This window comes from Mustela erminea, chromosome 18 (assembly GCF_009829155.1).
Source record: "Mustela erminea isolate mMusErm1 chromosome 18, mMusErm1.Pri, whole genome shotgun sequence".
NCBI classification, from domain to species: Eukaryota; Metazoa; Chordata; class Mammalia; order Carnivora; family Mustelidae; genus Mustela; species Mustela erminea.
In genome coordinates this window covers 40,824,255-40,841,608 of record NC_045631.1, presented here as the reverse complement: position 1 = coordinate 40,841,608, position 17,354 = coordinate 40,824,255, and the positions used below count along the sequence as shown (strand labels likewise).

Sequence of the window (17,354 nt, the reverse complement as noted above, 5' to 3'; positions counted from 1 at the left end):
CTAATTATCTATAACCAAAGGTACTCTTCAATTCAGTGGATGTTCCAAGGTCCTACATTCAACAGAATTCAGTCCATACAGCCAAAGGGAAAAAATAATAGTTAAAACTAAGAGCACAATTATCCTTAGCCTTAAAGATATGGACAGAGTGTCACGTGAAATAACCACCTCTACAAAATGAGGGTGTTGACGTGGACTAAAGTGGAAGAGCTCTTTGAACATGGAAAACCACAAATGTATTCCAAAGAGCAAAGAACCAATATGAGGAGTCCAAATGAAACTATAAAACAAAGTAATTTCTAAACTGCTGCTCATAATAGGTCGTAAGTATTTCAATGTAAGCCAATCAGAGGACCAATGAGGAACAAATTTAAACAAAAACAAGGAAGATATGTTAAGAATTTTATAAATAGAAGCTGGTTCAGTTATATAAAAGGCCTGCCCGACATAGACTTTACCACCAAAACACCTACAAGCAACCCAACTCTCATCCCAAGTCCTGACCATGGCCTGCTGCTCCACTAGCTTCTGTGGATTTCCCACCTGCGCCACCAGTAGGAATTGTGGCTCCAGCTGCTGCCAGCCCAGCTGTTGCCAGACCAGCTGCTGCCAGCCCAGCTGCTGCCAGACCAGCTGCTGCCAGCCAACCTGCTGCCAGCCAACCTGCTGCCAGACCAGCTGCTGCCAGCCCAGCTGCTGTGGGACCAGCTGTGGCACTGGTGGTGGCCAGGAGGGTGGCTGCGGAGCTGTGAGCTGCCGAGTCAGGTGGTGCCGCCCTGACTGCCGCGTGGAGGATACCTGCCTGCCCCCATGCTGCGTGGTGAGCTGCACGCCCCCAACCTGCTGCCAGCTGCACCATGCCCAGGCCCCCTGCTGCCGCCCATCCTACTGTGGACAGTCCTGCTGCCGCCCAGCCTGCTGTTGCTACTGCTGCCAGCCCAGCTGCTGCCAGCCCACCTGCTGTGAGCCCACCTGCTAAAAGAAAGGCTGCTGATTTCCAGTTGCCCAGAATACAGTATCTCTGAATAGCGTATCTCCTCAACCACCCTGGACCATCACAAGTTCTTAGACTTCCACTTGTGTTTTTGTTATGGGGGCTACCAAGTATATGAGTTTTAGCTGATTTCATTCTGTAGTAGATACCCTGACCATCCACTGCAAACACGGGAATGCTGTGAACCTACCAGCTGACTATCAAAATGCTTTAGATATCTATTTCTGATTTTTTTTGCAGGCTTGAAAATTACTGATATACTGTAGAATTAACCCTTGAGAACTACCCACAACTCTAATTCTTCCCTGCTTTATAATCTATTCTTAGCTCTGTTTACCTAGCATTTTTCTAACATCAAAAGCACCAGAATATAGCCAAGTGACTTTTCTCAGTTGTCACCAGAAAGAATGGAAGCTCTTCACCCAACATTCATCCTCTAAGAAGTAGGCTAGACTTTTTCTTAGTTCAACATCTGGTTCCATCCCTTTTTTTGCAAGGGGGAGGGGATCATAATGATCTTGCCTGTTGGCTATTTCAATTACATTTCTCAGTCATCTCTTAATAAATATTATAACTGGGCAAATAAACCATAGTCTGTGCATCTATTTATACATAAAATGGGTTAACTGTGACAATTCATGACTGCCTACTTGAAAGAAATACATTTATTTCTTTTTAAAAGAAACTAAAATCATATATAGTGTATTCATTCATTCATTCATTCATTCTATAAACATTTATTGATTACCACTTCTAAAGCAAGGACTATGGAGATCAGAAAGATGAAAACTTATTTCTTATCCTTGAGGAATTTGCTATCCAGTAAGAAAAAGTATATGTGTGAAAATAGCTACATAGGGCACCTGGGTGGCTCAGTGGGTTAAAGCCTCTGCCTTCTGCTCAGGTCATGATTCCAGAATCCTGGGATCGAGCCCCACATCGGGCTCTCTGCTAGCAGGGAGCCTGCTTCCCCCGCTCTCTCTCTGCCTGCCTCTCTGCCTACTAGTGATCTCTGTCAAAAAAATAAATAAAATCTTTTAAAAAGAAGAAGAAGAAAATAGCTACAAACAATTTAACAAGATAAGCTGTATTTTCTTGAGAGTTGGTAGAAAAAAATCTCCATCTTAGGAAGAGGCTTTTGTGGCAATATGCCTCAAAGGTCCAACTTACAATACGTGCATCACATGTGATGTGCATGCTGGCAAACCCAAAACCCTAAAAGAAGGATGTAAAATAATTACACATGAGACAAAGAGAAGGATTTTTTTTTTTAATACTCCAGAAAGGGAGTGAGAAGAAGAAAGAAGAGAGGAGAGACCCAGTCAAGAGGTCATAAATATTACTCTATGACTCCTCCCCTTAAGTTACCAAACTCACACAATCTTTAGGGTAGGTCAACTTTCCTGTGAATACCAGTGGAAGATCTGAATTTCATGTCTGGGTCGATTCGAAGGGAGTTGGAGACAACTCAGGACCCAGACAGAGCAGGGAGAACTACAATAAAGTAACACCACTGCTGTGGAAAGTAGTACTTTGGTTATGTAGGCTACAGAAACAGGATTTCAAAAGGAAAAGATCACTTTGGGACCAGCAGGGGTTACGTCAGGAGTGGCATCTGGAAAGGCTTCACAAAGGAGGTAATCTTGGGGGCCCATGAAGATCATTCTAAATGGGAGGAAAGAGTAAAAAAAAAAAAAAAAAAAGTTCAAGCTGCACACCATTAGAGTGGCTAAAAATCTAGTGACAACACCAAATGCTGGTGAAATCCTGCTGGAGCAACAAGACTTCTCTCTCACTGCTGGTGGGAATATACAATGGTACAGCCACTTTAGAAGACCGTTGGGCTATTTCTTAACAAGTTAAACATAGGCTTATCATACAATCCAGCAATTGTGTTCTTATGTATTTATCCAAATAAGCTGAAGATTTATCCAATAAGCTGAAATCTTAGAATATAAGAGTAATTATCTACCACTATTTAAACTGATTTAGGTAATGGCTCCAATTGGAGCTTATGTTCCAGATGGAGTGTATTTCATGGAACAAATCAACATAGCCCCAGGCAATTAGAAGTATGCAGCTTTTGACATGAAAATGCCTTTTTCTCCATATCAGTTTGCAAGGACAATCAGAAGTAGTTTGCTTTTAACTGGCCTGGCATGACTAACAGTAACTTTACAAATACTGCCTCAAGGCTGTGTCAACTCTCCTGCTTTCTGTCATAATATACTCAGCAGAGATCTTAATCAACTTGATATTCCCCACAGCATATCAGTCCACTACAGTGACACTACAGATGACATCATGCTAATTGCTTCTGAGGAGCAGGAAGTAGCAAGTACTTTAGATGTCTTAGTAAACACATGTGAACTCCAGGTTGAAGATAAACCCCGCAAAAATTAAGGAGGTTCCCACCTCAGTGAAACTTCTTAGAGTCAAACTGTCTAGAACATGTTGAGATCTCCTTTTTAGGATGAAAGAAAAACTGCTGTCCCTTGAACTGTCTTTGGCTGGGAAAAAACACAACTCTTGGTGGGCTTTTTTGGATTCTGAATTCAATATATACTCTATGTGAGTGTGCTAGTGCAACCCATTTATTGACAACCTGAAAAAGGCCCACTATGTATTCAAGACCTTTCAGAAATGAAGATTTAAATCATTCCCTATCAGGTTAAGAACCTCCACCAACTCAAGTCCTGACTGAGCATAAAGAAAACATAAAATGGATAGAGGAGGAAGAGAGTTACAAGTATCAACTACAGTCTTGTGACCAATTAGAAGGATTATAGAAACTATGTGTATTTTCTTCCTTATTTTTCTTCTCCTTTCTCCTTCCCTTGTTTAGTGCCATATGCTATACCCAGACTAAACTTCAAGTGAACTCAATTTCATTTAATATTCTATCAGTTCTGTGAAACAGACAGTTATCTTGGTTTTGTAAGATGAGCAAATTAAATTTGAAAGAGGTTAAACAAACTGAAGCCAGGATCTCAAGAGACAGGTGTATTCCCGTGTTTATTACAACATTATTCACAATATCTAAGACATGGAAGCAAAGTAAGTATCCAACAATGAATGATGGATAAAGAAAATATGGTATTTATATGCAATGGGATATTACCCAGCTTTAAAAAAGAAGGTAAATTGTATTGTTTCCAACAACATGGATGATTATGTTAACATAAGTAAGCCAGATGCAGAACAAATCCTAGAGGATGCCACTTATATGAGAAACTAAAATAGTCAAACTCATAGAAGCAGAGAAAAGAATGGTGGTTACTGATGTGGAGTGAAAAAGCAAAAAAAAAAAACAAAAAAACAAATTAAATCTCCTTACATTATAGCCCATCAACAAGTATTTGATACAAGCAGAGTGACGTTCTCCAGGAACTCAACTGCTTCACCACTAATACTTTGCTAAAGGCAAAAGACAACTTTTTAGCTTGACATTAGCTAGACCTCCAGGATCCCGTAAAAACCCCTTTGGAAACTTCCTTTATCTCTACCCTGACCCAAGATATATGTTAGCAATCATCCTCCAAGCATATGGTCCACTGATATTCACCCGAAGCATCTCATGACTAAGGTTTTACTAGACAGTAGTAAATGGAGTTTTTCTAACAACTGCTAGTCCCTCAGGGTCCTGGAAACCTTGCTTCCAAGTTCCTTAGAGACTCAGGCTATCACCAAACCCCTCCCAACTTGAAAGTATAAAATCAACCATTCTTCACAACCCCAATACAGCCCACAGGTCCTGTCCCTGTGCTTTAATAAAACTACCCTTTTTGCACCAAAGATGTCTCAAGAATTCTTTCTTGTTTGCTCCTGAACCCCAATATTTCACATCTGTTACCAGAGGTTCAGGAGTGGGGAGAATTGAGAAGGTAATGGTCAAAGGGTACAAAACTTCAGTTATGTAAAATGAGTAAGTCTTAGAGTTCTACTGTGTACCACAGGGTCTATAGTTAACAATACTGCAATGTATACTTCAAAATTTGCTAAAAAGATGTATATTAAGTGTTCTTATCACCAAAAAAAGAGGAAAATGAGAAAAAAAAAGAAGAGGAAACTTTCCAAGTTTATGGCATTGATTATTGGTATTTATTGGTATTTCACTGGTCATATACTTACCTCCAAACCCATCAAGTTATTTACATTAAACTTGGTTTTTTGTATGTCAATCATATCTCAAAGTAGTTTTTTAATGACTAAAGAAAATTAAATAGCTTGCTTATAGTCACACAGCTCACAAAGAAAAACTAAAATATGAACCCAACTCTGACTCCAAAACTCATAATGAGACAATGACATTAAGGAACTGGAAATAAAGAATGGTGTGGGAAGGTTCAGATGATTTATTTTTTATTTTATTTAAAATCAAATAATTGACATACAGCATATTACTAGTTTCAGGGGTAGAGTTTAGTGATTCATCAGTTGCATACAACACCCAGTGCTCTTTACATCACGTGCCCTCCTTAATAATGCCCAACACCCAGTTACCCCATTTCCCCCTACCCACCTCCCCTCCAGCAACCGTCACAATTTGTTTCCTATAGTTAAGAGTCTCTTATGGTTTGTCTCCCTTGCTGATACTGTTGGTTCAGCTGATTTAAAGATGCCTATTTGGGAAGCTCTGGGCTTTCAGAGTAAGCTCTTCTGTGCCAGGTGCTAAGATACTGTCCCAGCTGCATGCCCTCCCTGCTGTTATCAGCCCTGTGATGCTCTGCAAACCACATTGTCGGGCTTTGCCACTAGGGGGTGATAGAGGAAAGCTGCAAAGCTGAAGAGGAAGAAGGCACGCGCTCCTTCCTTTTTGCTTCCTTCTGCTTAATTGGGACTTCCTGAATGCTGACAATTCCCAGGAGTCTCCCCCAGTAATACCTGTTCACTCCAGCAGCCCCAGATCCTTCCCCAAAAAGCACCTAAATCCAGTCTGCGATATTCTCAACACTTGGAAAAACTACCTTACAGCACACCCCACTCAAAGTCACCAGCTAGCCAGTTTTCCTGAAACATCTGATTCTCAGGACAACCCCCTCTCTAAATTTCTAAGTGTTAATTCCCTCCCTTTTCCCTTGAAAGAAACTATCTTTCCCAAGGTTCTCTGTAGTTCCTACATTTGTAACATCTCAGTATCCCCTTTTACCTTTAACCCTTTCCTTTTTTTAAGAGCTTAGTTTTAAAGTCTCCATATACAACTTACTTGATTCAAATAATGGGTGTGGTTCTTGTTTCTTTTTTTTTTTAAGATTTTTATTTATTTATTTGACAGACAGAGATCACAAGTAGGCAAAGAGGCAGGCAGAGAAAGAGGGATAAGCAGGCTTCCCGGTGAGCAGAGAGCCCAATGTGGGGCTCAATCCCAGGACCTGAGCCGACTGAGCCATCCAGGTGCCCCGCGGTTCTTGTTTCTTGAAGGGACCCTTACTGTTACACTCTTACTGCCTTTAAAAATTCAGATTATCTACTGAACCATTTGTTCAGACTTCCCATCTAACTTTGGCTAATCCTGGGAACTAACTATGGAATAAATAAGACTGAGCTTTGGGGCACCTGGGTGGCTTAGTGGGTTAAAGCCTCTACCTTCGGCTCAGGTCATGATCTCATGATCTCAGTGTCCTGGGATGGGCTCTCTGCTCATCAAGGGGCCTGCTTCCTCCTCTCTCTCTGCCTGCCTCTCTGCCAACTTGTGATCTCTATCTGTCAAATAAATAAATAAATAAAAATCTTTTAAAAAAAAAAACTCTGAGCTTTGGCGGTGGCAGCCAGAGAATTACATTATAGGCCTGACAAATTCTGACTGAGGAACAAGAGAGACTACTCAGGACCATTTAGCTCTGTAGTTAAGAAAGCTATACCATGTCTATAAAAACCTTCTATGCAAAGTGGGCTGTGCCATGGAGACCTGACAGCAGGTGGCCCTTTGTTAATTACTGACATCCCCAAAACTATAACAACTATGATAGAAAGCAGGTTTCTCTGCTTTCTATCATAATTGTTCTATTAAACACTAATAGGCAAACTTAGTTTTAAAAGTCCAAGAATACAAAGGGATTTTGAGAAACTGAAGGGAGAAAATGCTGAATCATCACATCAACAGAAGCATGAAAGCTTTAGGTGAGCCTGGGGATTTGAAAGTTAAGTAAAAGTGTTCTCGTGAAATTGAGAGAGACAAATCCAAAGCACCAAATATTTGTTCATATTGGGGCTCTTCATTTTTTTAAATATTTTTCAATACAGTATTTATCTTAGATGGAAGAGACAAACTAAATCTTTTCTCAAAATGATGGGAGGAATCTTGGTTTGAATGGAGCCAGAATAAAGTAAAGATAGTATTCATTTGTTCAAAAGATCAGACCTGTAGGCCTGCAGAAAAGATCCTAGTAGGTTTATAACATTGTGGGATAGAGAAGCAAAGGAACACAGGATTTTCAGAGCCTCTGAGGTGGTAAGCCATGAGAAAGTTTGAGAAGAATCAAGATGACAGAGGTTTATGTAGAGTAACAGCCAGAAGATCTCGAAGCAGGAGAAATTCATGGTTCTACCCTAGAGGGCATCATGGGGAAGGCAGGAGATAATATAATGAATCCTAAAGATAGAATTCAGGAAACTCTGAGTTTAGCATTTTGAAACTTCACCCCAACACTTACTGTTTTATTGAACAGAAGAGGCAAAAACGAGAGAGAAGCAAACAGAGGTTAGGAACAGAAATTCGTGTGGACCAGAGGTTGAAACTAGAAGTAAGCCAAACAAATATCTTGTTATATTGTATTTGAGTATAGACTGTAACTTTGATCACTCTAAAGACCTTTTTAATTGTAGGATGGAACCAAAAAAGGAATCAGAAGACCTAAGATGAAAATCACAAATCTACCCAGTTATATCTTGCCTATCAAATAGGGGTTCTAATATCTCAGTGTCCCTGTATCAAATAAGTTTATTGGGCACCTGTGTGGCTCAGTGGGTTAAGCCCCTGCCTTCAGCTCAGGTCATGGTCTCAGGGTCCTGGAATCGAGGCCCACATTGGGCTCTCTGCTCAGTGGGGAGCCTGCTTTCTCCTCTCTCTCTGCCTGCCTCTCTGCCTACTTGTGACCTCTCTCTCTCTCTGTCAAATAAATAAAATAGTTTTAAAAAATAAGTTTATCAATAGTAATGTGCTTGGCATTTAAAAAAAATAAATAATTTTTTCTCTTCCTCCTCTCCATTCAATTGTACATCTTCAGGAGAACAAAACCCTACTACTAGGAGGTTAACAATACCCAAATACACAAGAGTAGAGGATAAAGTTGAGAAAACTAGGAAGAAGGCTGTCCGGGGTGATGTTTTACTCCATTTAGGTGGTTGCTTCTTCTTTATCCAACTCATCTGCACTCAGAAAAATCAAAACACTCAATACTTGCAGGAATTTTTTCCCACAGATGATGGTCCTCTCCTTTTCACGTACTTCTTCCCAACTGACCAAGAAGCCAAATTTCTACTGATGAATGCTGACCAGCTATGATTTTAAGCTGTCCTAATACATCATAGTTCTCCAGTTAAAATTTCAAACTGGGGACGCCTGGGTGGCTAAGTGGGATGGACCTCTGGCTTCAGCTCAGGTCATGATCTCAGGGTGTTGGAATCAAGCCTTGCATCAGAGAGCCTGCTTTCCTCTCTCTCTCTCTCTCTCTCTCTCTCTCTCTCTCTGCCTGCCTCTCTGCCTACTTGTGATCTCTGTAAAATAAAGTTTTAAAAAATTTTTTTTCAGGAGCACCTGGGTGGCTCAGTGGGTTAAGCCACTGCCTTCAGCTCATGACCTCAAGGCCCTAGGATCGAGCCCCACATCCGGCTCTCTGCTCAGCGAAGAGCCTGCCTCCCCCATCTCTTTGCCTGTGTCTCTGCCTACTTGTAATCTCTGTCAATTAAAAAAATAAAATCTTAAAAAAAAAATTTTTTTCAAACTGAATTTCAATGTGAATTGCATCATTTCCCATAAACCATAGATATTAATGAGGAATTCAGAATGGAAAAAACCATACTCAAGCTGACAGAGCTGTGCTTCAGTCCCTTCTAAATAATAAATCTTACTGAGGGTTTGCAAGAACTACCTCCACAAAATAGCAACATGGCAGAAGGTATTAGAGAAGAAGACACTGCTTCCCAATAGCTTCACAGGGTTCCAGCAAAGCAAGGCGGAGAGCCACTAGGCCTTCCTTTGGAGAGGTGGAGCTCCTACTGGTTGCAAAGTTATAGTGAAGACTGAACAGGCAGAAGACTTTTCAGACATTGAGAGACTGGAAAACTAAACTCCTAGGATTTACCCCAGACCACCTCGTTGTTAAATAGAACACCTGTAAATGATGGAAAAAGAACTCTAGCTCCCCTTCATTTAATTAATAACTACCCTTTATTTAGAACCATTTATTGAGCACTCACTATGTTCCAGACACCGTGTTAAACATTCTTAATGCATTATTTACTTTATTCCTTAAACATTCTAGTGATGTGGTATTTTACAAATGGGGAGATTAATGAAGTAATTTCCCTGCTTTAGAAAAACATGCCAGTGGCTTTCAATGGTCTAACTTCTTTACTTTTGTTCAGACTCCTCAGCCTGTGAGTCAAGACTCTCCATCTAGCTTTTACCTTCCAAGACTCTTTTCCAGACACAGTATAATATTCACTGCTCCCTAATGACAATTGGTTCTTTTCCATATCCGTGCCTTTACTGCAGCTGCTCGCTACAATTGGAATGACCTTCCTATTCTGCTTTGTCTTCAAGTCCTGTGTGCCCAAAGAACTCCAGTAGAAACTAAACCACCTGAAAGTACAACTGTGTCCTGCTCATTCCTAAGTCCCCTCAGTCTCCTACCACAGTGCAAGGCAAATAGCAGGGGCTCAGCAAAGACTTTTCTCCTCAAAAATATAACAGCCAGCAATGGAGAGATTATAGATTAGTATACAGTGATTAAGAACACAGACTCTGGAGTCAGATAGCCAGGGTTCAAATCCCAACTCCACTGTTTACCAGTTGCTGACTTTGAGCAACTTATTTATTCTCGCTATGCTTCAGTTTCCCTCATCTGTAAAACAGAGGATATCTTTAATACCAACCACAAGGGGCTGCTGTAAGAATTAAATTACATAATACATGCAAAGCATAGAACCATATCTGCTACATAGTGAATGCTATATAAGGGTTTGCTGTTATTATATAATCAGCTGCATATTATAGTAAACTAACAACTCAAAATGTATTTTAAAGTCATCATGCCAGTTATTTAAATACATTAACATTTAATTATCTTAATTTTTAAAAATTTCAGCCACTTATAGGAATTCTTTGGAAAAATAGTAGCTATTTAATTTAACCCAGTAATTAGATTTGTCTAACTAATCAATGAGAAACATTTGATTCAAAATAAAATTATTTGATATAACTATTGTTAGCAAATAATTCCAAGGAATAAAAACCCTATGTTTACTATAGAATAATTATGTTTAACTATCTCAATACTAGATTTCACACAGTGAACAGCCAAAAATTTAATTTCCTCAATGCCTGTCATGTATTAGGCATCCAAATTTTATTAAACATCCATTTTCCCAACCAGGTTAATTTTACTTAACACATATAATTTTACCTTCCTTAACTGTGTATAATTTCCTGTTACTACTGCACATTCTACAGCCCACAGTAACACACGAGAATTAACCCTCCAAGAAAAACAGGCAGCACTGCCAGTGAGGAGAAGCTGGGTAAAGCATGCATGTGCCGTGTGGCTGAGTATCACGAAACCTGCTCTGGCATGTTGCAGCAGGACCATACGTGTCCATGGGACACAGGGTGGAAGGGCTCACTCACCCCTCCCTTTAAGCCAGTATCAGCTGTCTTCAAGTCGCAAAACATTATTTCCATTTAAAAGAAATCCAGTTGGCACAGGCTAATAAGCTAGCAAGCCTTGATTCTGTCTTGGCTATAACCACACACTAGAAAATATCTCGAAAAAGCCCCCAAAGTCCACCACTTAACCCAAACCCAGAATCCTCTGCCTGCCTGCTCAGCAAAGAATAAAGTGAACATCATGCAATGAAAAGACTGACGTCCGTAGCCGTCCTGATGCCAGCTATTTGCTCTTCCAAATGATATCATAAAGGAGTTCACCAGAAATTGAACAGATCATGCAATTCAGAAAACAAAGACCAAATGTTTTTACTTACAGGCATTTTTATTAGGATGACAAACTGAAAAGGCTCCTATAGCCTGCTTTTGTGAAGGGATGAAGTGCTCCATCAGGCTTAAAGAAAATTGAGTTGCCGCGAAGTGTGAAATCTCCCCACACTGACATTCCTGCTGACTCGGGAGGTGCTGTCATGGGAGGGTTTTCCCGACAGCACCCAGGAAATCCAGGATGTTGGTAAGGCACACAGAGGCTCACAAAATAACTGTGACTAACACACATAAAAGTGACCTTTCATCCCAGGCCAAGAACTTGGCAGTCAGCACATTCTGCGTCTGGGTGTTGGGGCCTCTTGTGTCTTCAGCCCTGCTCCCTCTCAAGGGCTTCAGGCTGCTTACCTTGCAGGTCCCACACTGACTTCATCATCCACCTCTTCCCACTGCCCCAGATGGCAGCTCTGGGGCTCAGGTCCCCTCTCACCTATGAGTAAATCGGAGATCTAAACATGGTTCTTGGTCTCTCTCTCCACACATCTTCCTGAGGAGCACAACCTACCATCTCTACTTTCAAAATGTCTCTCCAACTCTTCCACCTCTTACCAGTTCCTCCACCACTGGCACCACAGCTCATCCTCTCACCTGGACCATGGATTGTTCTGCCTGTTTTCACTTTGGCCCCGGAGCACCTACCTTTCCCCAGAACATAACACATGCTTTCACCCCCTGCTGCAAAGCACCCAGTGCATTCCCAGTGCCTTCAGAATAAAAGCTAAACTGTGTTGAACCTACAAAAATCCTACATGGCCCAGCATCTGCCTACCTCTGTGAACCTCATGCACTTTCACACTCATCTTTTGCCACACGCACACCAGCCACCTGGCAAGGGCTGTCACTGACTGCCCTGACCTCCAACCACTCTATCACTTCACCCTGTTTCATTTTCTCCTGGCACTTGTCACTTGTCATGGTTACTCCTTCATTTTTTTAATTGTTGTTTTCCCCTACTAGAATGAACACCTTGATAACAAGGACTTTATCTGGTCTGTTAACACCTGTATGCACAGCATCTACCACAGTGCTAGCTGATCTGCTGAATGATTTACCTAATTTAAAAAAATGAATGAACACAATTTACAGTTATGTAAATTTAATTCCAGAAAAATGCTGATTTTTATTAATAAGTATGAGGAACTGCTATTAGACAAGGTGCCATTTACTACCCGTATTACTTTAAATCATTATTTAATATCCTCACTCTTAGTTTTGTCTTCTGGGAAGCAGGTATAGTAACAGTCCTGGTCTTATAGGGTTGTAAGAAATAAGGAAGAAAATGTGCATAAAATACTATGTATTATGCCTGGCATATGGTATATATGTTCAGTAATTGTTACCTATTAGCCGAGGAGAAGATGACCATATTGCAGTCATCTTAAAAACAAGAATATTAGTTTTGGGGGCACCTGGGTGGCTCAGTGGGTTAAAGTCTCTGCCTTCGGCTCAAGTCATAATCCCGGGGTCCTGGGATCAAGCCCCACATTGGGCTCTCTGCTCGTGGGGAGCCTGCTTCCTCCTCTCTCTCTTCTCTGCCTGCCTCTCTGCCTACTTGTGATCTCTGTCTGTCAAATAAATAAATAAAATCTTAAAAAAAAAAAAGAATATTAGTTTTGTTGTGGAAACTGCTAAGCCACCAGTGGTCCCCAGGAAATTGAATAATCTGACGAGAAATCCCAGATATATCCCCTCTTTTGTCTGTAGGACAAAAACCACATCCTCCTCAATACCCCCAAAGGACACCCAAATAGCTTCCCATCTACTGTCCCTGCCTTCAAATTATCTCCTTTCTACCGCTAGCATTTTGGTTAAGAAAACAGGCTTTCAAATCAACTCCCCTTTTTTTTATGGTCTCAAACACTTCAATAACCTGATCCCACCCATTTTACATCAACTTCTCTTAGGGTTGTCTAGTCAGAACAACACTCCCACCCCACCCCCATCCACCAAGAGGAAATCTGTAGAGTGGCTGAGAGTGCACAACCTGGAGCCAAACTGCTTGGCTTCAAACGCCAGCTCCATCATCTACTCACTGACTAGTTACTTAGCCTGTCTACGGCCCAGGATCCTCATCTGGGAAGTGGCAGGGATGGCAACTCTGCCAGGCTCAGCCTGGGGTGAGAACTGTGTAACACATGTTAAGCACCCAGCACAAGGCCTAATACTTAGTAAGTGACGATGTTGCTGAGCCTCTACTCAAAAACTAGTCATCTTTCTAAAAACAAATCCACACATGCCCTATATCTGTTCAAAATCTTTAATTAACCTCTATTGCCAAGAGGACAAAGTTCAAAATCCTGAGTGGAGCCTACTAGAGCAAATTCTTCCTACTGTGGCCCTAGCCCACCTTTCCAACTCCATCTCCCACTGCTCCCCCTCCACAGCCTCCCCGAGTAAAGAAGATCAGGAGTCCATGCTTTGTGCTTCTCCCAGTCAACCCTGTTGCCATCCCATGAACGCTCCATGGCATTTTGTTTCCTTGATTTACTTGCTGAAATTCCCTTCCTATTCCTTCCTACATGCTAAGCTCCTCATCATGCTCCGATACCCACACAATTGTTCTCTTTTCATGAAGCACTTCCTGAATTTTCCACGTAGAGTCAGTGGTACCTCCTTCTAAACTCCTACACCTCACCCAAAACACCTGGATGTACAACCCCGTTGTCATTTACCAGTTTACTTCTCTGTGTCTCTTCTCTACCACTTCAAGGGCAGGCACATATTTGCTTCTTTTTTATGCAATGTCTGAATTGCAATAGGTGTTCGACCAATGAGGGTTTGACTGAACAAGAGATATCTGTGGGAGGAATGTGGATGACAAGCAAAATTCTAGCAGAAAAGTCCAAAACCACAAAATCATTCTAGTAGTGATAAGATGGCTAAAATGAAAAGTTTTCATGTAAAGCAGCTTTTGGATCCATCGTCTTGTTGATTTTGGCTTCTGACATCTTTATGTTGTACAATTTTCTACTTATTTTTTTAAAGCCTGAGCCATTTTATATGCAGATGGGTCAAGAAAACATATTCTTTAAGACTTTCAAAGTGGGGCGCCTGGGTGGCTCAGTGGTTTAAGCCTCTGCCTTCGGCTCAGGTCGTGATCTCAGGGTCCTGGGATCGAGCTCCACATCGGGCTCTCTGCTCAGCGGGGAGCCTGCTTCCCCCTGCCTCTCTGCCTACTTGTGATCTCTCTCTATCAAATAGATAAATAAAAAAAATCTTTAAAAAAAAAAAAGGACTTTCAAAGTAAAATATTTCCTGAAGGTTTACTAGTTTGGTACTTTTCCTATTCCAAAGCAATTCTAAAACATCACAGTAAGTTTTATACCTTTATTTAATTGAATAATATGATCAATAAGGCTTTAGTAGTTTAGATGTGACTTGGAGATCTCCCAAATGTGCTCCATAGAACACTAACTTAAGAAGCTAACTTATGGAAACAAATAAAATGATTCCATGGCCAAGCAAGTTGGGAGAAAAATACATGTTACATCTCTTTATTGGAAAATCACAGAGCACTTTTGCATATTAAAGGCCCTGGAAGGTCCACCAATGAAAAACTCTATTTCCCAAATGTATTTACCAGCAACACATGTTGCTTCAAACATGTGTTCATGGAACTCATTTTATGAAATACTGTTTAGTCTCTAAATGGCCCCATATGACTGTTCTTTGGGTTACGAATAATCCTAGTTCATAACATTGTTGGATGGAGTTTTAAAGGGCATCTGTCACTGTACAGTTTCTGACTCTCACCTGCCTGTCCCTGACAAGTTATCGTTCACGACCCGCATGGAGGGAATAAAAAGCAAAAGATTTTTACAGCTAAGGAGGTGTTTCTTTACACAGAATCAGAATCTCCTTCTCTACAGATCCCAACTGTTCATCTAAATTCAGCTTGTCGGAGCCATGAAGAATAAATCTAAGACCCTTAGCACTTTTTCAAGCAGAAGACCTGGATTATCCCATAGAATCTTTGGTTGCTAGAAGACCAGCAATCAAAAAGCCTACTTATCTCCTTATCTGAAAAACAGACAAAAGAAATGTGGGGATGATTTGCAGATACCTAGCATACCAGGCCATCACTAATGATGTATAATGATTAGAGGTTAATGACTCGGTGCCTTTGAAGATTGAAATGAAGTGTCCTTAAAGTGACAAAGAGCCAACATGAAGAGTCCTAATTTGACAACAAAACAACCTAAACCCTTTTTATAAGGTAAAGAATGTGTCTCAGGTAATAAACACTTAAGTAATTAGATGGTTTTAATGGTGATAGCTATAAACTGAAACACGGAAAAAAAAATCGTGGTAATAGGCTGACGCCCAGGGAGGTGAGTATAAAAGAGCCAAGGCAGAAGAGAGAAGCATTGAGACACCAACAGACTTCTCTTCTCAACCCAACAAAAACCCAACTCCTGACACCATGGCTTGCTGTGTTCCCTGCTGCTGCAGCGTCCCCACCGGCCCCGCCACCACCATCTGCTCCTCTGACAAATGCTGCCGGTGTGGAGTCTGCCTGCCCAGCACCTGCCCTCATGACATCAGCCTCCTCCAGCCTACCTGCTGCGACACCTGCCCCCCACCCTGCTGTGAGCCTGACACCTATGTGCCCACTTGCTGGCTGCTCAATTCTTCCTACCCAACCCCTGGAATGAGTGGGATCAACCTGACCACCTACGTGCAGCCTGGCTGTCAGAGCCCCTGTGAGCCCTGCTAAGCAACCCTATCTCTGCATAGGTCAGGGATGTGGGGCTCATCATCCGACCTTCAACCCCTGCTACCACCTACATCAGGCTAAATCAATCCCAAGTCCCTGGGCCATGTTTTCATGAATTCACTCAACTTCTTCTCTCCTCCTTTGAGTGGAGTTAAAGACCTTCTTTCTGTCTTTTAGGCCATTTCATGGCTCTTTGAGAAATAACTATTTTGACTATTCCTTAATAAACTTTATTCTGGCTTAGCAAATGTTGCTTTGTGATGATTTATTCTCGTGTTTCCTCTCAGGGAAAGTGGAATGCCTACCTAAACCTGAACAGCAATTCATCATATCCAAGATTTATCTCAGCAGAAGGAGAGCATGTATGGTGGAATCATTGAAAAATTAGATACTGGCTCTTTGTCATGGGTTGAAAAGTGAAAAATTCACTAGGTCATCTTGTAAGATCTTTTTACTCAATAGGTATTTTTTGAAGACAACCACTATGCCAAGCCCTATCCTGGAACCTGGAGATTAATATGTTTTTTAAATGTCTTATTCACTGTAATTTCCACTGACCCTGAAATTGATTTTTCTTTCTTCCCTAGGTGACTAAACAAACTGGCCAATTTGTAGAAATAATTTTGATTCCCTTAGTTATAGCCATCAGCAAAATTCCAAGCTCAAAATGCAATGTAATTTGGGGAAGACCAAATACCCATTTCTTCATATATGCTATCTTCTAGAAAAATCAATTCTGAATATTAGCATTTATTGGTTATTCCTTGATCCCTCAAATAAGGCTTGGTTTACATGAGTCAGAATTCTCCTTAGAAGTTTATTAGTCCAAGTGTCATATAATATCATGGTGTTAAAATGAATTAAAAGTATCAGACTGTAGTACAGTATTCTCCAAACACAAGAAACAGGCACACAATTCTGGAAGCAAAAACACACAGTTCCTCTTAGAACAAAACTTTGGTGATGACCATTAATTCATCTCCACAGTTGTCCTGTAAAATTCCAAGTGTGCAAGATTTTTACCAATACCCAAACTGCAATCTCATATATTTTCTTAGACTTGCCTTGGAACTTTGGGCTATGCACTTTCTCTCAGCCTAAGTTCCCTTGTTATCATAGCAGAAATGATACTCTTATCCCTGCTTATGTTTCAGGATTATTGTGAGAATCAAACAACCCAAAGTGTTGACAGCCCCACTCTGGATGGTGAGAGACACTTGCCATTATTGCCACACAAGGATTCCCAGCTTCCTCACCAAAAGGCACACCCTTATTTCTAGAAAAACATTATTTTTCCCATGTACCTTTGTAAAATAATTCATTGCTTCCTTCATGTTTGTTCAAAATACATTTATAAGCATCAGTGAGAATTTTAGGATTAATATACCCATTACCTTTCTTTTTAGTCAAAAGCAAAGCAGTCTGACATT

General features: G+C 40.9%; 2 protein-coding genes across 2 annotated transcripts; both read left to right on the top strand.

Moving 5' to 3' along the window:
* Window positions 1-484: 484 nt before the first annotated feature.
* On the top strand, window positions 485-16,816 carry LOC116578443 (keratin-associated protein 1-3-like). Its single transcript, XM_032322777.1, has 2 exons — window positions 485-1,544; window positions 16,805-16,816. The coding sequence occupies exon 1, from the start codon at window positions 506-508 to the stop codon at window positions 977-979; it is 474 nt and encodes a 157-aa protein (XP_032178668.1). The 5' UTR covers window positions 485-505; the 3' UTR covers window positions 980-1,544; window positions 16,805-16,816.
* On the top strand, window positions 15,593-16,128 carry LOC116578444 (keratin-associated protein 3-1). The gene has a single exon (XM_032322778.1). It carries the CDS (start codon window positions 15,631-15,633, stop codon window positions 15,922-15,924), a length of 294 nt encoding a protein of 97 aa, XP_032178669.1. The 5' UTR covers window positions 15,593-15,630; the 3' UTR covers window positions 15,925-16,128.
* Window positions 16,817-17,354: the final 538 nt, after the last annotated feature.

Coding starts and splice junctions, on each gene's coding strand:
- LOC116578443 (XM_032322777.1), top strand. CDS start 506: ATGGCCTGCTGCTCCACTAGCTTCTGTGGATTTCCCACCTGCGCCACC.
- LOC116578444 (XM_032322778.1), top strand. CDS start 15,631: ATGGCTTGCTGTGTTCCCTGCTGCTGCAGCGTCCCCACCGGCCCCGCC.